The sequence below is a fragment of the Emys orbicularis genome, chromosome 11, assembly GCF_028017835.1.
Source record: "Emys orbicularis isolate rEmyOrb1 chromosome 11, rEmyOrb1.hap1, whole genome shotgun sequence".
NCBI lineage: Eukaryota > Metazoa > Chordata > Testudines > Emydidae > Emys > Emys orbicularis.
The window spans coordinates 39180291-39205594 of NC_088693.1; the positions used below are offsets into that span (position 1 = coordinate 39180291).

Here is a 25304-nt window from a genome sequence, read left to right on the forward strand (position 1 = left end):
CAGGTCCTGTGGGACACGCTGGGTAAATGGAACTTTCCACAGAAAAGATCTTATGCATTCTGCAATCACGGAAGTGAATCTTGTGCACTGTTTTGATGCTGCTGCCATAACTAAAGAAGAACTGCACAGGTGCTTCTCTCTGACTTTGAGATAGCAGGTGATTGAAGATCAGAACTTCTAAGAGGAGAGAGAGGGCAGCCTTACTAGAGCCACATCTTCCAGGGTTTGTAATGCAGGATAGTGTAACTGCATCTACACAGGCTTTTCAGCACAGAAGACTTCTAAGCCTATGGGGGAAATAACAAGGAGCTTCTTTGATCAAAGTGCAGTTCTGGTTGCATTCTATGTAGGTCCAATGCAAGCAAAGAAAATAGGCACTTGAAGTCAAAGTAAACTGGAAATATAATTCAGAAAGTTTTCTGAACCACAAGGCTTGTTTTTGCAAAGGGACACCATATGCTAACATTGTATTGTAAATGTAAACATTTTACAGCCTTGAACTAAATGTCTGGAATAGTTACTTTGCATATTTGGATTATTGTTTACATCTGGAAGGGCTAGCTTTTGGCTATTGAATTGCTATTTGCAATATCCTGTTGTTAATTATGGAACAACTCTTTTCCCAAAAACTTTAAAAACATTTGTTTTAAGCCAAGTCATTTTGGATTCCAGTGCTTTTATTTTGCAACTAAATAAGAGCTAAAATTTGGAGCTAGATTTGGGCTCAGTAGTGTGTTCTATATGGTTTTTGAATAAACAAATTAATGTAAGATTACTTGGACTGTTTCAGATCCTATAGCAGTGATACTCAGACCTAAGTGGTTTAGGAGCCAAATTAGCAATCCGCATTACCCAAAAGAGTCACAGTAATGTGAATTTGTTTAATTTATTATGCTATATATATTCATATTTAAACAGTACGATGGGGAAATCATTTTTATTTATATATAAATACTTGGTCAGTCATTATGCTGTGAGAATAATTATATACATTATAAATGCAATTATATATAATTATTCTCACAGCAAAATGACTGACCAAGTATTATTTTATCAACTACAATTTGTTAATAACATTAAAACATTCTGATTGGTTAATAATTAAATCAGTGTTTTAATATCATGTGCTACAAAAAGCCACAGGAGACATTAAAAAGCCACTAGTGGCTTGAAAGCCTCACTCTGAATATCACTATCCTATAGGAACATTAGTCTATCTAGAAAATGTCTATTGTGAAAGCTTGCTTACTTTCACAAGTCCAGAAGAAACTCACTCTGCACTTCTAGAGCAAACAAAAAGTAACCCTACAGTTAAAGACTTTTGTATACAAAGTGATTGGAAGCTTAATAATTACTTACCCTGTTATGTTTATGTACTGCATAAGACAAATCATTGCTTACCAATGCTAGATTCCTACCACATTAAAGCGCAAAGAATTAATTTCCTTAATGTTGAATTGCTTATGTTTGGGTGATTTGTGTGTGTAAAAATCAAGACAAAACTTTAGGTATATTTATTACTGTGAATATAGAAGTTAAGGAAATTACTTGATAGGAAACTCTGAGGAATTGAAAAATTTTAATATGAAAGCCACTGTAGAGAAATCCAATAAATTCTTCCTAATCTCGGTGTTCTCTGTATGACCTTTGAAATGCAAACTTGGTACTATAAAATTGAACACTTCTTTTGTTAAACACTATAAACCAAAGTAATTTGTATGTGTACTTTCAGAATAAAGACAATGACACACTCAAGGATCTGTTGAAAGCAAATGTTGAAAAGCCTGTAAAAATGCAAGTGTACAGTAGCAAAACGCTGGAACTGAGAGAAACATCAGTAACTCCCAGTAATATGTGGGGTGGACAGGGCCTGCTGGGAGTGAGTATTCGTTTCTGCAGTTTCGATGGAGCCAACGAAAATGTGTGGCATGTATTGGTACGTACAATCTTTTAAAGGCTGATCTACTGTAAAAAGTCATTGCCTACAACTTATCATATTGCATTTATTATTAATTTTTAGCTGAAAATAAATAACAAACATGCACTGTGGAGTGGGAAGGCTAGCTATTCAGTGCCAAGTAATTTATCTCCAAAATTACTAAAAAAGGTTGTCTAGAGAAACAAGAAATGGTAGGCCAACTTAGGGATGTGGCTCCCACTATTTTAGTCAAAGGGGTTCTTCTGCATACCTTAGTAGTCACCGCAATTACAAGTAAGCAAAGTCACAGAATCAGAAATGTAGGACCGGAAGGGACTTCCAGATGTCATCTCATCAATCCCCCTGCACTTAGGCAGGACCAAATATACCTAGACCATCCCTGATCGGGGTTTGTCTAACCTGCTCTTAAAAACCTCCAATGACAGGGATTCCACAAACTCCCATTGGTGACTTATTCCAGTACTTAACTATTCTTACAATTAGGGTATGTCTACACTACCCACGTTACAGCATGGCCGTGGCAGTGCTGTGACATGGGCAATGTAGACACGCTTTATCGCTGAGGGAGAGCTCTCCTGGCAATTAAAAAACAAAACAAAACCCACCCCGAGTGAGCGGTGGTACCTTTATCGCTCCTGGCGATAAAGTGCTGTCTATACTGGTGTTTTTCAGCACTAAAACTTTTGTTGCTCAGGGGTGTGTTTTTTCACACCCCTGAACGACAAAAGTTTTAGCGCTGAAAGTGGCAGTGTAGACACAGCCTTAGAAAGATTTTCCTAATATCTTACCTAAATCTCCCTTGCTGCTGGTTGATCCAGTTACTACTTTTTTGTCTGTCCTTAAGTGATCCTGGAAAACAGTTGATCAACATCTTCTTTATAATAGCCTTTAATATATTTGAAGACAGTTATCAGGTCCCCCCTCAGTCTCCTTTTCTCAAGACTAAACATGCCCAGCATTTTTAACCTTTCTTCATAGCTCAGGTTTCCTAATCTTTATTTTATAATTTTATACCTCTCCTCCAGTTTGTTCATATCCTGAGAGTGGTGCCCAAACTGAACACAGTACTCCATTTGAGTCCTCACGAGTGCTTTGTAGATCAGGACAGTTATTTCCTGTATCTTATGTGTGACATTCCTGTTAATGCATCTTAGAGTATTAGCTTTCTTCACAACTGTATCACATTGTTGACTGATATAAAAGTTGTGATCTACTATACCATTATTTTATTAAAGAAAGGAAAAGAAACATGAATGTGAAACAGTTATTTCTGTTATCTCTTCGTGGAAAGCTTTAAACTAAGGCTGTCTATACTGCCACTTTCAGCGCTAAAACTTTTGTCGTTCAGGGATGTGGAAAAAAACACACCCCATGCGCAACAAACTTCCCCCCCCCCCCCCCCCCCGGCGATAATGCATAACTACACTGCCTACGTTACAGCACTGCCATGGCCACGCTGTAACATGGGTAGTGTAGACATATCCAAAGATCATACCTTTGAGCTAAAACTATTTCTGGAGTGCTTTTATTCTTGGAAAGTTAAGACCACCATATTATGTCCCAAAATTATTGGGAGTCCAGTCTTGGTATATTTTTACATTACTAAAACATTTTATAAATGGGCAAAATAATGTTCTTAAGGGCAGTTGCTTCCTGTCTGGTTATTGATTGCCAATTTATAAATCATTTTAGGTTAAGTAAGCAATTTTAACCAAACTCTAGGAAGTCAAATTTTTAAATCTCTTGCTTTGAAGAAGCTATTTTAAGGAGCTGCCTTAATACAGGACAACTAAGGAATATTAATCTTAAATCAAAATTTAAAACTCTGTTTCTCTATTTACCAACATTTAGCTCCTGTCCTGAAATACATGGTCTAAACTATGGGGCTTGCAGGAGAAATTGTTAATGTCTTAAGTGACAATAGCATTTCAATATCTCAATCAAATCCTTACAGGAGTTTTAAATCTAACTATTTGGGCAGTGTTTTAACTTCCTTGTTGAAGTCTTGGGGATGTTGTCATTGACTTCTTTTTCTTGAGTCTTCTCTTTTGTTCTTGTTAGGTTTGTGGCAGTTTGCTTGTAGAGACAAGGTGTTTGAATGTGTGCGTTTTAGATGAGAGCAGAGAAGAGTTTTATACCCTTCTCCTGTCATAGCTTTACTGGAGGCCAAGGTGCACCTCTTTAGGACTGGGTTGGACTAAAATATATTGACTCAATGGCTTCATGAGTTGGTTTTGTTGACACCCTCAGCTCCTGAACATTCAGTCCCTTTAATGAATATGTAGCACACTTCTAAGTGCTTGTGGTTTTTTTGTGGCAGGAATCTTAGATAACCTTTCATGTTAGAGGTTTTATTTATTTTTTTTAATTCTATTTCTGAGATTTCTTCAGTTTCATTAGGGTTCAACAGGAATTGAAATTCTGTTTTTAAAAAGTTCAATGCACCTGGTCTTAAAAAGCTTTTAAAGTGGTCTTAACATTTCGAGATTACACAGAGCTCTTCTTCGGGTCTGGTTCTGTGTAAGCTCAAAAGCTTATCTCTTCCACCAGCGGCAGTCGGTCTAATAAAATATATCACCTCTTCCACCTTGTCCTCAAACTAGAAGAGTTACTAAGTTGCTGTCCTTTCTCCACAGTCTTTGAAGAGGTGATTCTTGTTTGGTGAGGAGTTGCTGAAATACTGCATCAATATAAATTTCTATTTTAAAATAGTTTCTTAGATAGGTAATTAAGCATTAATTGACCTTGCTGTGTTGGTGTGTAACCATTTCCTATTCACATAACAATTGCATTAGGAAGTTATGACATTAGATGCTTACTTTAGAGAAAATATTTGTGAATATACATCTGAAAGAGGCTCATGCACTCTAATCATCTAAAGAATTACAAGATTTTTTATTTTTGAGTGGAAACGTGTTATAAGTAACATTTTCTGTAAAATATTTCCCAGCCATAAATGTTCTTTTACATTTGAAAAATGAAGATGTTAGTGAGTTTATGAAAGAAACCCACTTTACTCCTATTTATGACTGGGATAACACATCCCTATTCATGACCTTTTTGTTTTTTGCTCTTAACACCATTTTGAAGTCAGGACCAACTATTTGCAAGAAATGTCGTTAGGGATAAAACTTTCTTTGCCCATTGATGATTTATACCAAAGAAGTATCCTGCTCTGTGGTAAGGTTTGCCTCTTCAAGTAAATGGTGTTTTCCCAGTTGCAGCAATTACTACTTGAATTCAAAGATGCCTGTGGAAAATTCCATACAACACACAACTACCATTTGACACCTATACACATCCTTCAATTCATAAAACAAAGGCAAATAGACCAGACTGTCAGGCTGCAGTCCAAGGGTCATAAATAAGTTCTCACTTGGCTTGTATCCAGTAACGTTTTCTCAAGTATCATAGTATAACATAAAAACAACGAGGAGGGCCAATTCAATCAGGGTGGATGTAGTCCATTCCCAATAATTGATGAGGTGTCAATGCCAGGAGACAAGTATCAGGGGGTAGCCGAATTAGTCTGTATCCATAAAAACAATGAGTCCGGTGGCACCTTAAAGACTAACAGGTTTATTTGGGCATAAGCTTTCGTGGGTAAAAAAAAAACCACTTCTTCAGATGCATGGAGTGAAAATACCAGGAGAGGGAAAGTTGCTTTTGTAGTGAGCCAGCCACTTCCAGACTCTATTCAAGCCCATATTAATGGTGTTAAATTAGCAAATGAATTTTAGTTCTGCTGTTTCTCTTTGAAGTCTGTTTTTTTACTTCAAATTTAACACCGTTAATTTGGGCTTGAATAGGGACTGGGAGTGGCTTGCTCACTACAAAAGCAACTTTCCCTCTCCTGGCATTGACACCTCATCAATTATTGGGTGTGGACTACATCTATCCTGATTGAATTGGCCCTGTCAACACTGGTAAGGTAACTCCCTTCTCTTCATGTGTCAGTATAATAATGCCTGCATCTGTAATTTTCACTCCATGCATCTGAAGAAGTGGGTTTTTTACCCACGAAAGCTTATGCCCAAATAAATCTGTTAGCCTTTAAGGTGCCACCGGACTCCTCGTTGTTTTTGTGGATACAAACTAACACTGCTACCCCCGATAGTATAACATAGTTGTAACTACATCCTAAAATTCAATAAAGGTGCAATCTAGTTTGTAATGACCTAACATTGTAAGACTACATTATAATTAATACTCATTTTTGCATAAATATTGAGGTCTCTCCACCACATCCTCCAGCTTGAAGACTGGAGTCAAAGCATTGTGTGTGGCAGGGGAAAATAGTGACAAAACAGAGATCCATATGTCTGTGGGATATCTTATCAAATCTTATATTTGTATATGTACTGTTGTAGTAGGAATTTTGAATATCTTACAGTATCTTTTAAAATGGGACTAAATGTAGAATAAGTATTTGGAACATTTTACATTTTGTGTGTGTTAATTCCTTTAAACTCAAAGTTTGGGAAGGGGCTTATTACTGTGTTTGCTAATACTTTGAGGATATTTAACTTTTGTAATTTTATATCTTGAAACTAGGAAGTCGAATCAAATTCTCCTGCTGCACTAGCAGGTCTTAGACCACATAGTGACTATGTCATCGGAGCAGATACTGTCATGAATGAGGTAATATAACTTTGAATTTCATTTACAAGAAGCAGAGTACCAGAGCAATATTAATATTAACCCCAACTTTCTCAGTGTCCTCTGCTAATAGAAGTTCTTTGCCACTTAGTTGAAGGAGCTCTGGCACAGCAAGTCTACATTTCTGAGTACACAAATATAACTTTAGAGTTAAAAAATGCTGTTTAAAATGCCTTCATATAATAAGATGGGATTAGTTTACACTTTTTAAAAATAATTTGAAATATTTATTAGAAATTTAAACTAGTAAAATATGATTTAAACTTTCATTTTTTAATTTTGATTTGAAATCTGAGTTATCATTCCAAATGTAGTAGTTTGTCTTCTCAGTTTTTCAGTCTGAAAATATAGATAAACTATTTTATTTGTGGAGTATATTGAAATTTTATTTTTACACACACACACACACACACACACACACACACACACACACACACACACACACACACACACACACACACTCCTGCAATAAATACCTCAGAGGTGCCAGGCTCTGCTAGTTCTGCATTGGAGCCTATGAGATACTAATTTCCATGGTTTTTTAGATTCTAAAATTAAAATACTATTTAAAAAAATTAACCAATTTGCAATGTTCCTATTTTTTTCAGTCCGAAGATCTGTTCTCTCTTATTGAAACACACGAAGGAAAACCATTAAAACTTTATGTGTACAACACAGACACGGATAATTGTCGAGAGGTGATTATTACCCCCAATTCTGCATGGGGTGGAGAAGGCAGGTAAGCTAATTCAACATACCAAATAGTTGTTTTGCAGCAGCACCTAGCCCATTCAGGATTAGGTCCCCACTATGCTTGATGCTGTAGAAACAGAGGAAAAGGTAATTCCTGCCGCAAAGAGTATTACCGTTAATAAGAAACTGTGCAGTGGTGATTTACATACAAATTAGTTTGTAAGAGGCCCCATGTTTTTTGTAGTTACTCACATTAGCTCGTTTAAAAGTTCATAAAACTTTATGAATGCTTAGTGCATTGGACTTGAAATCTTGATACTGTATAGTATGCTAAAGCATATAGTGTCTAGAACAGAAGACTGCAGCTGATGTACCTGGGTTGTATTTTCAGCTGTATCTCTGACTTACTCTGATTTTGGGCAGGTAACTAAGTTCTGTACCTTATTTCCTCATCTGTAAATCTATTTTACAAGGGTGTGGTTGAGGCTTAGCTATGTTTCTAATAGTTTTTAAATCTTTTGAACACCTGTGGTGTTGGGTAGTGATATTAGTGGTTGAAAGAAGCTATAGAGGTTCAAAGTAATAAGTATAATCTACTAGTGAGAGTGTTTCTCTCCTCAGAAAAATGACTGTGTACACTCTAGTACTTTCCCTATAACAATGGGCACATAGTGATTTACAAGGCTTTATTCTATCTTGAGATTTATTATGACATCTTGAGCCATTTGCAGGTAATTGGCTATGTTTTCTAATAGCTATTTGCTTATGGTATATTGTAAACCAATCCCCCAAAGGAAGTTATAGAAGCCTCATTAGTTGTCACTTAAAACTGGATTACACAAAGGAAGCCCTTGGGGAAAAAATACTGTAGGGGGAACTGTCCTGTGGTTGCTGAGTGCCTGCAGCTCTATTGGTGGACACATTTCTGTGTCTCGCTGTAGTTCAAGACACCATTCTTGTGTTTTTTGGGAATCCGAGAACTGAGTCCTTTTCATGTTAGGCAAGGTTGTTCTGTGCTGTTTGTTTAGTGTAGGGTCTATGGTGATGGTGGCTTATGCATGTACCAAGTTCAGACTGGTCTGTCTCTGTCTAACCTTTAAATGTTCATATTTTAAAAGCCTAGGATGTGGTATTGGCTATGGGTATTTACATCGGATACCTACACGTCCATTTGAAGAGGGAAAGAAAATTTCTCTCCCTGGGCAATTGCATAGTGCACCCATCAGTCCACTCAAAGATGGATTTACAGAGGTAAGTTGTAATCTCTTTTGTGCCTGATAAAATCATAACTGTGAAAGTATAACTAACATTTTTCATTTTTGTGGATTCCAGTGAAACAAAAAACTGTTAACACTAACTTCTCATTTTTGTAAGGTTCAACTGTCTTCAGTTAATCCCCCATCCACATTACCGCCTGGAACAACAGGAATTGAACAGGGTGTGTCAGGACTGTCCATTAGTTCAACCCCTACGACAGTCAGTAGTGTTCTCAGTACAGGTATGTATTAAAAAACCTCACTTGTGAAATGCATTCATAATTTATTGACTTCTGTAATTCAGAAAAATGGATTTGTCAGTTAACTTCACAAAGAGAAAACGTGTTCGTAGAAATGTATATGATTTCCAGAGTTCACTTCTTCCCTTTGCGTCTCCCAAAACCATTTCCCAAAAAATAGGGCTTAGTATATTTCACATCATAGCCCAATGGTAAAATGTACTTTCACTGTAAGGTGAGTGTCTTCAAACCTGCTAACACCAGGGTTCAAAATTACTCATAGTAAAATCTTATAAACATGGCATAAAATGCTAATGCAGAAACATTGAATCCCTATAATTCATGGCTATGAAACAAAAAATCACGGGCCATGAAATCTGGTCTTGTGCGCTTTTACCTTATACTATACAGATTTCACAGGGGAGACCAACGTTTCTCAAATTGAGGGTTCTAACTTAAAAGTGAGTTTCATGGGGGTCATGGTATTGCCACCCTTACTTCTGTGCTGCCTTCAGAGCTGGATGGCCAGAGTGGCGGCTGTTGGCCGGGTGCCCAGCTCTGAAGGCATCGCCCTGCCAGTAGCAGTGCAGAAGTAAGGGTGGCAATACCGTACCATGCCATCCTTACTTCTGCACTGCTGCTGGTGGCAGCTCTGCCTTCAGAGCTGGGCTCCCAGCCAGCAGCCGCTGCTCTTCAGCTGCCCAGCTCTGAAGACAATGCCACTGCCAGCAACAGCGCAGAAGTAAGGGTAGCAGTACCACAGCGTCGTCGTCCCCCCCATAGCCTTGTGACACACACCCGCCCCCAAATACTGTGAAATTTAAGATAGCTAAAATCATGAAATTTATGATTTTTTTTTTTTTAAATCCTATGACCATGAATTTGGTAGGGCCCTACCTATAAGCTCTTCTTAGAGATACTGTGTGAGGAAGCGGGTTGGAATGTTGCATACTTGGACATATTTGAAATAATGGTATATACTTTCATGTATCTTTCATTAGGTGTCCCAAGAGTACCATTATTGCCACCACAAGTAAATCAGTCCCTGAGTTCAGTGCCACCAGTTAACCCAGCAACTACATTACCAGGTGAGTGGTGAAAATTTGAGCAAGCTCAAACGTTTTAGAAACAAAATAATTCAAGATAGTATAGCAGTAAGGGTGGCAATACCGTACCATGCCATCCTTACTTCTACAATGCTACTAATGGCAGCTCTGTCCAGAGCTGGGCTGCCAGCCAGCAGCCACTACTCTTCAGCTGCCCAGCTCTGAAGACAATGCCACTGCCAGCAACAGCGCAGAAGTAAGGGCAGCAGTACCACAGCGTCGTCCCCCCCCCCCCCCATAGCCTTGTGACACACACCCGCCCCCAAATACTGTGAAATTTAAGATAGCTAAAATCATGAAATTTATGATTTTTTTTTTTTTTTTTAAATCCTATGACCATGAATTTGGTAGGGCCCTACCTATAAGCTCTTCTTAGAGATACTGTGTGAGGAAGCGGGTTGGAATGTTGCATACTTGGACATATTTGAAATAATGGTATATACTTTCATGTATCTTTCATTAGGTGTCCCAACAGTACCATTATTGCCACCACAAGTAAATCAGTCCCTGAGTTCAGTGCCACCAGTTAACCCAGCAACTACATTACCAGGTGAGTAGTGAAAATTTGAGCAAGCTCAAACGTTTTAGAAACAAAATAATTCAAGATAGTATAGAATGATGGGGAGAAAGAGGTGGTTTGTATTTTTTGGCCCCATTCTTAAGAAAATTGTTTATCCATTTTATGTCAGTTTCTGTCATTTTGTCTAACTGGAATATAGGAGTAACTTGTCCCTTTCATTGTCATAATGTGTTCTAACAGCATTAAGGTGTAATGCTGTTCTAAGGATAGTTAAGTACTGGAATAGGGTACCCAGGGAGGTTGTGGAATTTCTGTCATTGGAGGTTTTAAGGACAGGTTAAACAAACACCTGTCAGGGATGATCTAGGTTTACTTGGTCCTGCCTCAGCATGAGTGGATGGATGAAATGATGTCTTGATGTCCCTTCCAGCCCTACATTTCTATATCTAGATAAACCATACTTGCTGTTCACTTAGATTTTTACTTCTGCGCTTATAATTGTGCTAGACCCATAATGGAGGGAGGGGGGGATTGTATGGCCTTTGCCTTGAACACCGTACAATCAAATTTTAGACATGATGTGACCAATGAGGCTGACATCCAGTAGGGAAGAGAGGGGATGAGGGAGGACAAGGTACATGTGCTCAATTTGATGTTTCAATTAAGTTTTTTAAATGTTGACTCTCTTGAACTGTGTGTAAAAGGGCTGCCTTGGTCCTGCCTTTGTCTCAGTCCACAAATTATGCAGAGACCTTTTTGCTGGTTCAATCCCTGTGCAGTTTATATACAGTTGCATCCCACCACCCTCATAGCATACATAAGACCTTTCCCAACCAGAGAAGTGCAATCTCTCTCTCCCTCTTACTGCCTGCTTCCCCCCTGTGCTCTTCCTTCCTGTGCCTAGTTGTGGGCTCTTGCCTAATAGCTTAATTGGCCTTTCTGCCCTGCTGGGCCCACAAATTAGGCTTTGCCTAATTTGGGCTGCTGTGAAGAGTGCTGACTCAGGCCTTTGTACCTAGCACTCTGTGTCACTGTGGAACAGAGTTTTGAGGCGTAATCTAAATAAAGAGGGAGTCGTGGGTTGGCAAACTGGGACTGGACTATAAATACCTGAAAATCCCCCTATTTGGTAGTATCTGCATTTTCAGAGAACAGTTGTATCTACAATAAATGTTGATGAAATCCTAGCCTTGTTGAAACAAATGAGTTTTGCCATTGAGTTCAGTGGGGTCAGGAGTTCATCCTATTTTTTTTTTTTTTTTTTAACTGCAGTTGGACATTAGGAGTAAAAGTAAAATGTAACCAACCCATCACTAAATTTCTGTGGTCTGAAATGTACTTAATGCATATTAAGTTACAGTGGAACTGAGATCTTAAGGCCTATACATGCACATGAATATGAAATTGGTTAGGGATGAAACATACAGAATCACAGAAATGTAGGGCTGGAAGGGACCTTGAGAGGTCGCCTAGTCCATCCCTCTGCACTGACGCAGGGCCAAGTATACTAAAACCATCCCTGATAGGTGTTTTGTCTAACCTGTTCTTAAAAATCTCCAGTGATGGGGATTCCACAACCTTCCTTAGGCCTGGTCTACACTATGAGTTTAGGTCGACTTTAGCAGCGTTAAATCGAATTAAGCCTGGACACGTTCACACGACGAAGCCCTTTCTTTCGACTTAAAGGGCCCTTTAAACTGGTTTCTTTACTCCACCTCCGACGAGGGGATTAGCGATAAAATCGGCCTTAGCGGGTCGGAATTGGGCTAGTGTGGACAGAATTCGACGTTATTGGCCTCCGGGAGCTATCCCACAGTGCTTCATTGTGACCGCTCTGGACAGCACTCTCAACTCAGATGCACTGACCAGGTAGACAGGAAAAGGCCCGCGAACGTTTGAATTTCATTTCCTGTTTGCTCAGCATGGAGAGCACAGGTGACCACGCAGAGCTCATCAGCACAGGTAACCATGATGGAGTCCCAGGATCGCAAAAGAGCTCCATCATGGACCGAACGGGAGGTACGGGATCTGCTCGCCATATGGGGAGATGAATAAGTGCTAGCTGAACTCCGTAGCAGTAAACGAAATGGCAAAATATTAGAAAAGGTCTCCAAGGCCATGAAGGACAGAGGCCATAAGAGGGACACACAGCAGTGCCGCGTGAAAATTAAGGAGCTAAGGCAAGCCTACCACAAAGCCAGAGAGGCAAACGGAAGGTCCGGGACAGAGCCGCAAACATGCCGCTTCTACGCGGAGCTGCATGCCATGCTAGGGGGTGCAGCCACCACTACCCCAACCGTGTGCTATGACTCCTTCACTGGAGAAACACACAGGGAAGCGGGTTCGGGGTACGAGGAAGATGAGGATGAAGATAATGTAGATAGCTCACAGCAGCAAGGAAGCGGAGAAACCGGTTTCCCCAACAGCCAGGATATGTTTATCACCCTGGACCTGGAACCAGTAACCCCCGAACTCACCCAAGGCGTGCTCCCAGACCCTGAGGGCACACAGGGTACCTCTGGTGAGTGTACCTTTGTAAATATTACACATGGTTTAAAAGCAAGCGTGTTTAATGATTAATGATTAATTTGCCCTGGCAATCGCGGCCAGTACAGCTACTGGAAAAGTCTGTTAACGTGTATGGGGATGGAGCGGAAATCCTCCAGGGACATCTCCAGAAAGCTCTCCTTCATGTACTCCCAAAGCCTTTGCAAAAGGTTTCTGGGGAGGGCTGCCTTATCCCGTCCGCCATGGTAGGACACTTTACCACGCCAGGCCAGTAGCACGTAGTCTGGAATCATTGCATAACAAAGCATGGCAGCGTATGGTCCCGGTGTTTGCTGGCATGCAGACAACATCCATTCCTTATCGCTCTTTGTTATCCTCAGGAGAGTGACATCATTCACGGTCACCTGGTTGAAATGGGGCGATTTTATTAAGGGGACATTCAGAGGTGCCCCTTCCTGCTCTGCTGAACAGAAATGTTCCCCGCTGTTAGCCACGCGGTGGGGGGGAGGGGTGAAGTGATCATCCCCAATAATTGGGGGTGGGGAGGGAGGGGGGTTAGTTGGGTTTGTGCTGCATGTTAACCCGGAAACCGCAGCCCCTCCTTTTACATTGCAAACCCATTTTAAATGGCCAACCCAACGGGTGCTTGGTATGGGAAATGAGGGCGCTACTGTTTGAAACCATTCCCACATGTTAAGAAGGTTAAAAAAGCCAAAAGACTGTGGCTTACCATGGCTGCCTGCAAGCCGAAATCTGTTGCCTGGCACTGTGTGAGTGATCTCTCACACCAAACCGGCAGGCCCTCAATATAAGAGGAAAAATGCGACCTTGTAACGAAAGCACATGTGCTGTGTAATGTGAACAGCAAAATTTAACGTGAAAGAGTGTACCCATTGTTCTCTAAAATTTTTAACCACCTCTCCCTTCTTCTCCACCAGCTGCAAATGTTTCTCCTTCACAGAGGCTAGTGAAGATTAGAAGGAGAAAACGGCGGACTTGGGATGATATGTTCACGGAGCTCCAGATGTCCTCCCACGCTGAAAGAGCACAGCAGAATGCGTGGAGGCAGTCAATGTCAGACTACAGAAAAGCACAGTATGAACGAGAGGAGAGGTGGCGGGCTGAATCGCGGGATGAACAGAGGAAGTGGCGGGCTGAAGATGATAGGTGGCGTCAGCTTGCAGACAGAAGGCAAGAGTCGATGCTCCGGCTGCTGGAGCATCAAACTGATATGCTCCAGCGTATGGTTGAGCTGCAGGAAAGGCAGCAGAAGCAGAGACCGCTGCTACAGCCCCTGTGTAACCAACAGCCCTCCTCCCCAAGTTCCGTAGCCGCCTCACCCAGACGCCCAAGAACACGGTGGGGGGGCCTCCGGCCACCCAGTCACTCCACCCCAGATGATTGCCCGAGCATCAGAAGGCTGGCCTTCAATAAGAGTTAAAGTTTTAAACTGCAGTGTGTCCTTTTCCTTCCCTCCTCCCCCACCCATCCCGGGCTACCTTGGCAATTATCCCCCTAGTTGTGTGATGAATTAATAAAGAATGCATGAATGTGAAGTAACAATTACTTTATTGCCTCTGCAAGCAGTGCTCAAAGGTGGGAGGGGAGGGGAGGGTGGGGTGGTTGGTTTACAGGGAAGTAGAGTGAACCGGGGGGGGGGGGGGGGCGGAGGGTTCATCAAGGAGAAACAAACAGAAGTTTCACACCGTAGCCTGGCCAGTCACAAAACTCGTTTTCAAAGCTTCTCTGATGAGCACCGCGCCCTGCTGTGCTCTTCTAACCGCCCTGGTGTCTGGCTGCGCGTAATCAGCGGCCAGGCGATTTGCCTCAACCTCCCACCCCGCCATAAATGTCTCCCCCTTACTCTCACAGATAGTGCGGAGCGCACAGCAAGCAGCAACAACAATGGGGATATTCTTTTCGCTGAGGTCTGAGCGAGTCAGTAAGCTGCGCCAGCGCGCTTTTAAACGTCCAAATGCACATTCCACCACCATTCGGCACTTGCTCAGCCTGTAGTTGAACAGGTCCTGACTACTGTCCAGGCTGCCTGTGTACAGCTTCATGAGCCATGGCATTAAGGGGTAGGCTGGGTCCCCAAGGATCACGATAGGCATTTCAACATCCCCAACGGTTATTTTCTGGTCCGGGAAGAAAGTCCCTTCCTCCAGCTTTCGAAGCAGAGCAGAGTGCCTGAAGACGTGAGCATCATGTACCTTTCCCGGCCATCCCATGTTGATGTTGGTGAAACGTCCCTTGTGATCCACCAGGGCTTGCAGCAGCATTGAAAAGTACCCCTTGCGGTTTATGTACTCGGTGGCTTGGTGCTCCGGTGACAAGATAGGGATATGGGTTCCGTCTATCGCCCCACCACAGTTTGGGAATCCCATTGCAGCAAAGCCATCCACTATGGCCTGCACGTTTCCCAGAGTCACTACCCTTGATATCACCAGGTCTTTGATTGCCCTGGCAACTTGGATCACAGCAGCCCCCACAGTAGATTTGCCCACTCCAAATTGATTCCCGACTGACCGGTAGCTGTCTGGCATTGCAAGCTTCCACAGGGCTATCACCACTCGCTTCTCAACTGTGAGGGCTGCTCTCATCCTGGTATTCTGGCGCTTCAGGGCAGGGGAAAGCAAGTCACAAAGTTCCATGAAAGTGCCCTTACGCACGCGAAAGTTTCGCAGCCACTGGGAATCGTCCCACACCTGCAACACGATGCGGTCCCACCAGTCTGTGGCCCAGAATCAGCTTGTTTCCAGGCCCAGAATCGGCGTTCCACGGCATGAACCTGCCCCAGGAACACCATGATTTCCACATTGCTGGGGCCTGTGCCTTGTGTGAGGTCTATGTCCATGTCAATTTCCTCATCGCTCTCGTCGCCGCGCTGCAATTGCCTCCTCGGCTGGTCCTGGTTTTGCTTTGGCATGTCCTGGCTCTGCATATACTTCAGGACAATGCGCGTGGTGTTCATAGTGCTCATAATTGCCGCGGTGATCTGAGCGGGCTCCACGATCCCAGTGCTAGCTATGGTGTCTGGTCTGAAAAAAGGCGCGAAACTAGTATCTGACAGAGGGAGGGAGAGAGGGAGGGGCGAGTGATGACATGGCGTACAGGTACAGGGAATTAAAATCAACAAAGGTGGCTGTGCATCAGGGAGAAACACAAACAACTGTCACACAGAATGGCCCCCCCAAAGATTGAACTCAAAACCCTGGGTTTAGCAGGCCGTTGATTTCACGGAGGGAGGGGGAAGCAAATGAATACAGAACAAATCTATTTTTTACATCTTAAGCTGGCAGACGATGGTGCAGCATGACTGATAGCCCTTGGCATCTTCTGGGTGCTTGGCAGAAAATAGCATACTACGACTGATAGCCATCATCGTCAAGACAGTTCGATAGGACTGAGCATGTCTGCCCATGTGCCCATGATTGACAGCTACTGCAGTACGATGACGACGGATACCAGTCGTAATATACCATCTTCTACCAAAAGGCAAGGGGCTGCCGCTGTGTGCAATGCAGCCCCACATCTGCCAGCACCCAGATCGCCGCTGAAGGCTACCAGTCATACTGCACCGTCTACTGCCAAAAGGCAATTAGCTGCTGCTGTGTAGCAATGCAGTACCACGTCTGCCGGCACCCAGAGGACATATGGTGATGGTGAGCTGAGCTGAGCGGGCTCCATGCTTGGCGTGGTATGTTGTCTGCACAGGTAACCCAGGTAAAAAGGCGCGAATCGATTGTCTGCCGTTGCTCTGACGGAGGGGGAGGTGCCTGACGACATGTACCCAGAACCCCCCGTGACACTGTTTTGCATCATTCAGGCATTGGGATCTCAACCCAGAATTCCAATGGCCGGCGGAGACTGCGGGAACTGTGGGATAGCTACCCACAGTGCAACGCTCCGGAAGTCGAAGCTAGCCTCGGTACTGTGGACGCGGTCCGCCGACTTAATGCACTTAGAGCATTTTATGTGCGGACACACACAATCGGCTGTATACAACCGATTTCTATAAAACCGGCTTCTATAAATTCGACCTAATTTCGTAGTGTAGACATACCCTTAGTAACCTGTTCCAGTGCTTAAACCTTAAACTATCCTTACAGTTAGAAAGTTTTTTCTAACATCTACCGTAAACCTACCTGTGGCAGATTAAGCCCTTTCTACTCATACTGTTTTCAGTGGACATACAGAACAATTGATCGTTATCTTTATAGCATCCCTTAAACATATTGGAAGACTTATCAGGCCTCCACTTCTTTTCTCAAGACTTAACAAGCCCAGTGTTGTTTTCTTTTTTAAACCCTTTCCTCTTGGGTCAGGTTTTCTTAACCTTGTATCATTTTTGTTGCTGTCCTCTGGACTCTCAAATTTGTCTACATCTTTTTTAGTGTGGCCTCCAAAACTGGACTCAGTACTCCAGCTGAGGCCTCCCCAGTGCTGAGCAGTGCGGGACAATTACCTCCTATACTCCACTTCTGTTAATACACCCTAGAATATTAGCCTTTTTTTGCAACTGCAACATGGTGTTGGCTCATTCAATTTGCAATCCTCTATAATCCCCCAGATCCTTTTTCTGCAATATTACTGCCTAGACAGTTATTCCCAATTTTGTATTTGTACATTTGATTTTTTTTTTGTGTAACACTTTATTGAATTTCATCTTGATGATTTCAGTTCTCCAGTTTATCAAGGTTATTTTGAATTATAATCCTGTCATCCACAAACTTTTATAAGCATACCACCCACCTCATTATCCAATTGATGAAAATATTAAATAGTACAGAACCTAGGACAGGCCTCTGCAGGACTCCACTAGATATATCCTCCCAATTTGATAATAAACCATTGACAAATACTTTTTAATATTTTTTTTCCAACCAATTGTGCACCTGCCTTATAGCAATTTAATCTAGGTCACTTTTCTTTAGTTTGCTTGAATGTCTTGTGGAACTGGGTCAGAACCCTTACTAAAAATCAAGATATCCCATCCACTGCTTCCTCCCACCCACTAGGCCAATAATCCTGTCAAAGAAGGAAATCAGATTGGTTTAGCATGATTTGTTGACAAATCCATGTAGGCTATTACTTATCACTCTATTATCCTCTAGGTTCTCATAAATTGATTAACAATTGGTTCTATTATCTTTCCAAATATCGAAGCTAAGTGGACTAGTCTATAATTCTCCAGGCCCTCTGTGTTCCCCCTTTTTAAAGATAGGTACTATTTGCCCTTCTCCAGCCCTCTGGGACTTCACCTGTCTTCCATGAGTTCTCAAAGATAATTGCTAATGGCTCCATGATGGCTTCAACTAGTTCCTTAGGTACCCTAGGGTGAATTTCATCAAGCCCAGGCAACTTGAATACATCTAAATATTGTTTAACTTGTTTTTTCCCTATTCTGATTTGTGTTCCTTCCTTCCTTGCTGTTATTACATAATTGTAACCAGAAGCTTAAACTTCTTTTGTGAAGACTGAAGCAAAATAGATACTTAATACCTCAGCCTTATTGATGTCATTGGACCTACACTTTCCTTTGTCCTTCTTACTCCTAATGCATTTGTAGAACATCTTCTTATTGCCTTATTGTTCTTTGCTAGATATAACTCATTTTGGGCCTTGGCCTTTCTGATTTTGTCCCCATAAGCGTGCATACACACAAGGCATAGATCTGGAGGCCATCTTGATGTAAAAATAGCTATGTCTATTTGAATGTGTATGCAATACAAGAAAGAACATGGAAATAAATAGAGGTTCATTGCCAAGTCATTTAGTCCATCCCCTGCTAATGAAGGATTAATTCCTAATGTATATCTGGTAGTGTATTGTCCAGTCTAGTCTCAAGCAATGGGATTTTCACAGCCTAATAGAGCTCACTGCCAGAAAAAATTTTTTAGGAGATATCAGGAAAGGATATCTATCTTAATTTCTTCTCCTTAATTTATACCTTATGTCCCAACTAAATGATTCTCTCTCTCCCCCTCCTTGATATTTACATCCTTCAAATATTTTTAGACTAAAATCACACTATACTTCAGCTATCACTTAATTAACCTATATACATTTAATTCTTAATATTTGAATCAATCTTTCAGCCCCTAATCTTTTTGGTCAACTCTCAGTACATCTTGGAGGTCTGCAGGACTAGTTCCTGCAAGACCCAAAAACTGAGGGTTCTACTTCCCTTGGGTATTTAGATGGCCACTGAATAGCTAGTGGAGCTGGAAGCTGCTCTCAGCAGACTTCATTTCTCCCCACAACAAACAGTGCTGCATGACTGTCTTAGCTACATTTCAGGGAAAAGGGGAAGAGCAAGAGGCCCTTGCCCAGGAAGGAGACAGCTACCCTATAGCCCAGTGGGGTTCTCCTTTTTGGAGAGAAGCAAATATATGGGGTGGGTTTAAGAGTTCTCCTGTGACTGCTATGTTCCACTGGCTTAGGTGTCAGATATGTTTGACACATTAACTGCACTATTTTGCAACACAGTATGTATGGTTAGACTAAAGTTACATATGTATATTTACACTGGGTTAATTTAGTATTCATATTAATACTCTGCATATTTATAATCTTATGATAAGCGATCTAGAACAATGGGTGATAGCCAACGATTTTTGCATTTGGATCAGTTTAAAGTTACGAACAGCAGTTTAGATAATAGCCTATTAAATTTTGCTAAAAGATGGCATTGTCAATCTGCCATAAAATGTTTAGTGATGATTCCATTATCTCTAAAGTATTGAGAGTTCCTATATTGCACAGGCTTACTAGCTCAGTTTCCATAATGTATTATTTTAGACTGGTGTGGAAACTCTTGCTACATACCCTGTGAATAAAGTAATGTTTTATTCACTGAGATTAATGGAACACTGAATCCTCAGGTGCCAAAATCATTCTATTGTAGGTTTGACAGACAATGCAAGTCTTATGTAGAATTTCTCAATATATTCCCTATTAAATGGTATAGGATACATAGGATTACTTAACGTACTTTGCATGCTAATACAACTGAAATATTGGAAATGTAGTAAAGTTTTTAAAAAATTAACCCAAAACTCTTGGAGGCAGATTTGCCAGTGTGGGAAGAAAATACAGTAGAGCTAAGTATGTGTGTGCAGTGGTAATGTCAGGAAATTCTAAATTCCTATACCACAACGTTAAAATGTCAAACCACTAAGAAGTTCACTTTAATTAAAAGTGTGAACATTTCCATGCCAACTCTGGGCAATATGAATGTGGTTTTGAAATCCCCAGGAAAAAACTGTTCACTACTTCTATACTTGTAGTATTGAAACTGTAAATCAAAGATGTTTAAAGCCTTTATAGTAGCTAAAGGTGGGCTTCTGTGTACAGTTGAGTTTCCCAGATAAATATTTACACTAGTCTTAGCTTTCAGTCTAAAGACAAGCTTCCTTTGTGAATCAGTCTATTATTTTACTGCTGACCTACTTATTAATCGTAACTATTTATTGGGCTGGTTCTGTTTTGAATCTGTTGATTTTTGTTTTTAAATAAATAACTTTTTTGTTGGATCTTATCTTACAGTATTCTATTAATGTTGACACACAAGGGTTATTTCAGGATTAGTCCTTATTAACCTAAACCCTGTGTACACACTTAGGAAGAAAGAGGTAGTCCTTGCTCTATAGAGGATCCATTTTAAAAAAAAAAAGGAAAGTGGAGGACAAAACAGGATATACCTGTTGGCAGGCAGAATGATGGCAAGCACATGCCATCTTAATTCCACACTTGTATTGCATTTTATAGCCCTTGCCTAACTTTGAAAATTACTTTAAAACTTGCCCTTATTTCTGTATATTTTTTGTCCTTAACCATAGCCTTTTCTATTTGTGTTTATAGATTCAGAGATTCTAGGACTGGAAGGGACCTCGAGAGGTCATCGAGTCCAGTCCCTTGCCCTCATGGCAGGACCAAATACTGTCTAGACCATCCCTGATAGACATTTATCTAACCTATTCTTAAATATCTCCAGAGATGGAGATTCCACAACCTCCCTAGGCAATTTATTCCAGTGTTTAACCACCCTGACAGTTAGGAACTTTTTCCTAATGTCCAACCTAAACCTCCCTTGCTGCAGTTTAAGCCCATTGCTTCTTGTTCTATCCTTAGAGGCTAAGGTGAACAAGTTTTCTCCCTCCTCCTTATGACACCCTTTTAAATACCTGAAAACTGCTATCATGTCCCCTCTCAGTCTTCTCTTTTCCAAACTAAACAAACCCAATTCTTTCAGCCTTCCTTCATAGGTCATGTTCTCAAGACCTTTAATCATTCTTGTTGCTCTTCTATGGACCCTCTCCAATTTCTCCACATCTTTCTTGAAATGCGGTGCCCAGAACTGGACAATACTCCAGTTGAGGCCTAACCAGCGCAGAGTAGAGCAGAAGAATGACTTCTCGTGTCTTGCTCACAACACACCTGTTAATACATCCCAGAATCATGTTTGCTTTTTTTGCAACAGCATCACACTGTTGACTCATATTTAGCTTGTGGTCCACTATAACCCTTAGATCCCTTTCTGCCGTACTCCTTCCTAGACAGTCTCTTCCCATTCTGTATGTGTGAATCTGATGTTTCCTTCCTAAGTGGAGCACTTTACATTTGTCTTTGTTAAACTTCATCCTGTTTACCTCAGACCATTTCTCCAATTTGTCCAGATCATTTTGAATTATGACCCTGTCCTCCAAAGCAGTTGCAATCCCTCCCAGTTTGGTATCATCCGCACACTTAATAAGCGTACTTTCTATGCCAATATCTAAGTCGTTAATGCAGATATTGAACAGAGCCGGTCCCAAAACAGACCCCTGCGGAACCCCACTTGTTATGCCTTTCCAGCAGGATTGGGAACCATTAATAACAACTCTCTGAGTACGGTTATCCAGCCAGTTATGCACCCACCTTATAGTAGCCCCATCTGAATTGTATTTGCCTAGTTTATCGATAAGAATATCATGCGAGACCGTATCAAATGCCTTACTAAAGTCTAGGTATACCACATCCACAGCTTCTCCCTTATCCACAAGACTTGTTATCCTATCAAAGAAAGCTATCAGATTGGTTTGACACGATTTGTTCTTTACAAATCCATGCTGGCTGTTCCCTATCACCTTCCAAGTGTTTGCAGATGATTTCCTTAATTACTTGCTCCATTATCTTCCCTGGCACAGAAGTTAAACTAACTGGTCTGTAGTTTCCTGGGTTGTTTTTATTTCCCTTTTTATAGATGGGCAGTATATTTGCCCTTTTCCAGTCTTCTGGAATCTCTCCTGTCTCCCATGATTTTTCCAAAGATAATAGCTAGAGGCTCAGATACCTCCTCTATTAGCTCCTTGAGTATTCTAGGAAGCATTTCATCAGGCATCTAACTTTTCTAAGAGATTTTTAACTTGTTCTTTTTTTATTTTATCTGCTAAACCTACCCCCTTCCCATTAGCATTCACTATGTTAGGCATTCCTTCAGACTTCTCGGTGAAGACCGAAACAAAGGAGTCATTAAGCATCTCTGCCATTTCCAAGTTTCCTGTTACTGTTTCTCCCTCTTCACTGAGCAGTGGGCCTACCCTGTCTTTGGTCTTCCTCTTGCTTCTAATGTATTGATAAAAAATCTTCTTGTTTCCCTTTATTCCTGTAGCTAGTTTGAGCTCATTTTGTGCCTTTGCCTTTCTAATCTTGCCCCTGCATTCCTGTGTTGTTTGCCTATATTCATCCTTTGTAATCTGTCCTAGTTTCCATTTTTTAGATCATGCAAGATCTCGTGGATAAGCCAAGGTGGTCTTTTGCCACATTATCTATCTTTCCTAACCAGCGGTATAGCTTGCTTTTGGGCCCTTAATAGTGTCCCTTTGAAAAACTGCCAACTCTCCTCAGTTGTTTTTCCCCTCAGTCTTGATTTCCATGGGACCTTACCTATCAGATCTCTGAGCTTACCAAAATCCGCCTTCCTGAAATCCATTCTTTATTTTGCTGTACTCCCTTCTACCCTTCCTTAGAATTGCAAACTCTGATTTCATGATCACTTTCACCCAAGCTGCCTTCTACTTTCAAATTCTCAATGAGTTCCTCCCTATTTGTTAAAATCAAGTCTAGAACAGCTTCCCCCCAGTAGCTTTTTCAACCTTCTGAAATAAAAAGTTGTCTGCAATGCAGTCCAAGAATTTGTTTGATAGTCTGTGCCCCGCTGTGTTATTTTCCCACCATATATTTGGATAGTTGAAGTCCCCCATCACCACCAAATCTTGGGCTTTGGATGATTTTCTTAGTTGTTTAAAAAAAGCCTCATCCACCTCTTCCACCTGGTTAGGTGACCTGTAGTAGACTCCTAGCATGACATCACCCTTGTTTTTAACCCCTTTTAGCCTAACCCAGAGACTCTCAACACTTCCGTCTCCTAGGTCCATCTCCACCTCAGTCCAAGTGTGTACATTTTTAATATATAAGGCAACACCTCCTCCCTTTTTTCCGTCTATCCTTCCTGAGCAAGCTGTACCCATCCACACCAACATTCCAATCATGTATTATCCGACCAAGTTTCAGTGATGCCAACAATGTCATAGTTTCAGAGTAGCAGCCGTGTTAGTCTGTATCCGCAAAAATAACAGGAGTACTTGTGGCACCTTAGAGACTAACAAATTTATTAGAGCATAAGCTTTCGTGGGCTACAACCCACTTCTTCGGATGCATATAGAGTGAACCGTGTGTGTATATATATCTCCTCAATATATGGTTCACTCTATATGCATCCGAAGAAGTGGGTTGTAGCCCACGAAAGCTTATGCTCTAATAAATTTGTTAGTCTCTAAGGTGCCACAAGTACTCCTGTTATTTTAATGTCATAGTTGTATTTATTTATTAGCACTTCCAGTTCTTCCTGCTTATTACCCATACTTCTCGCATTTGTATATAGGCATCTAAGATACTGGTTTGATCTTGCCTCCCAGTTTTGCCCTGACCCTCCTTTCTCTCTGCCATTATGGCCCACGCTCCCTCTTGTTTCCGATCCATCTCCCAGGTCTCCATATTCCCCACTTACCTGTGGGCTTTGCTCACCTGTCCCCGTCGAACCTAGTTTAAAGCTCTCCTCTAACACTTTCGCTTGTTTTTGTTTTAGCCTTGGTTTTCCTGTTTTTATTTGTCACTTACAAAAAAAAAATCTTTCCCTTTCTTTTCCATTATCCTATGGAAGATGCTCTATTACTACGATAGTAAAAATAGAATTAGTTGGGAAGTGGGATTTTTCTACCCCTAAATCTTGCTACTACAGCATCTAGGTGAATCCCTTTCATCACAGGATTTTAAGATCAAAAGAGAGGCTTATTCACTTTCCCATTTGTAAAAAGAACCACCAACTGGAAGTATAGTGTGAGCCAGTGATATGCAAGTTCTGTCTGGAACAGTTTTTCAAATGGCTAGGTGTAGCTCTTGAAATTGAGGTTTGTATCTTTCGTATTTGTTTTTTAGGTCTGATGTCATTACCAACTGGACTTCCTAACCTGACCAGTCTATCCAGTCTGAATTTACCTGCACCACCCATCATTCCTGGTGCTGGATTATCAGATATCATACATCCTGGTATGTTTACAAATGTAAATATTACAGTAACTGGTTTCTGAAGACCTTAGACCACACTATTTCCTTGATATACCATCGATTCATTACTAATTCCAAGTTGTGCTCTATGGGTCAGTCATGCAGAGGATGGTTGAGTCTGTTGCCAGAGCTGCAATGGAATGGTGCTCTCATTGGTGACCTCTTCTGGTCAGTCAAGGAATGTGTGTCAAAATAATCCTATCTAGTCCTCCCTGCCTTAGGTTTATGTTGTTTCCTTATTACCCCCATCAGATTTAGGGCTTCATAAAGACTTTCAAAAGATGTTCCTTTGTGCTAAAAATTAGAGGAAGTATATAGCTTTTTGGGGAGGTTTAGTGAAATGCACAGTTCATATTTTCTCTGTGCCAGCCAAGAAGATTGTTAGAATAAGTGTCAGAAATACTAAATACAACTACTGAAAAATACACATGGAGCAAGCAAAATGTGGAACAAGGCTTCCGTGGGCATTGGCAGTTTCAGGATGTGCTGGAAAAATCCAGGCAGTAGTACAAATAAGTACATTAAAAGCATGGTCTCGAGGCTGGTAGTTGCCTCTTGTACATGTCAGCAGGCCAGCACAAGTTCCATTATTGTTAACCTTTAAGGAATGCTTGATGATCTAGTTGAGGAGGATTGTTTGGCTTTCAAAATATTTAAAGCTTTAAAACTAGCTATTTGAGTTATTGCTGCTCAAAAGTCCTGATCATGTTCCTATTGAACTCAATAGGAGCAGAAGAAATCCCATAGGGGCTAGGGGAACAAACAGATACCAAG

General features: G+C 41.2%; 1 protein-coding gene across 3 annotated transcripts in view; it reads left to right on the plus strand.

The window, feature by feature from the left end:
• Window positions 1-25304, plus strand: part of GORASP2 (golgi reassembly stacking protein 2) — a 36830-nt gene that overhangs the window by 10103 nt on the left and 1423 nt on the right. For 2 of the 3 annotated variants that reach the window (XM_065413234.1, XM_065413233.1), the window contains 8 exons: window positions 1733-1936; window positions 6494-6580; window positions 7207-7337; window positions 8410-8542; window positions 8666-8789; window positions 9788-9874; window positions 10356-10442; window positions 13859-14465. In XM_065413234.1, the coding sequence (XP_065269306.1) occupies window positions 1733-1936; window positions 6494-6580; window positions 7207-7337; window positions 8410-8542; window positions 8666-8789; window positions 9788-9874; window positions 10356-10442; window positions 13859-14361 (1356 nt within the window). In that variant the 3' untranslated portion in view covers window positions 14362-14465. Of the gene's footprint in view, window positions 1-1732; window positions 1937-6493; window positions 6581-7206; window positions 7338-8409; window positions 8543-8665; window positions 8790-9787; window positions 9875-10355; window positions 10443-13858; window positions 14466-24401; window positions 24513-25304 lie in introns of those variants that run through there. The other variant, XM_065413235.1, reaches the window with a different exon arrangement.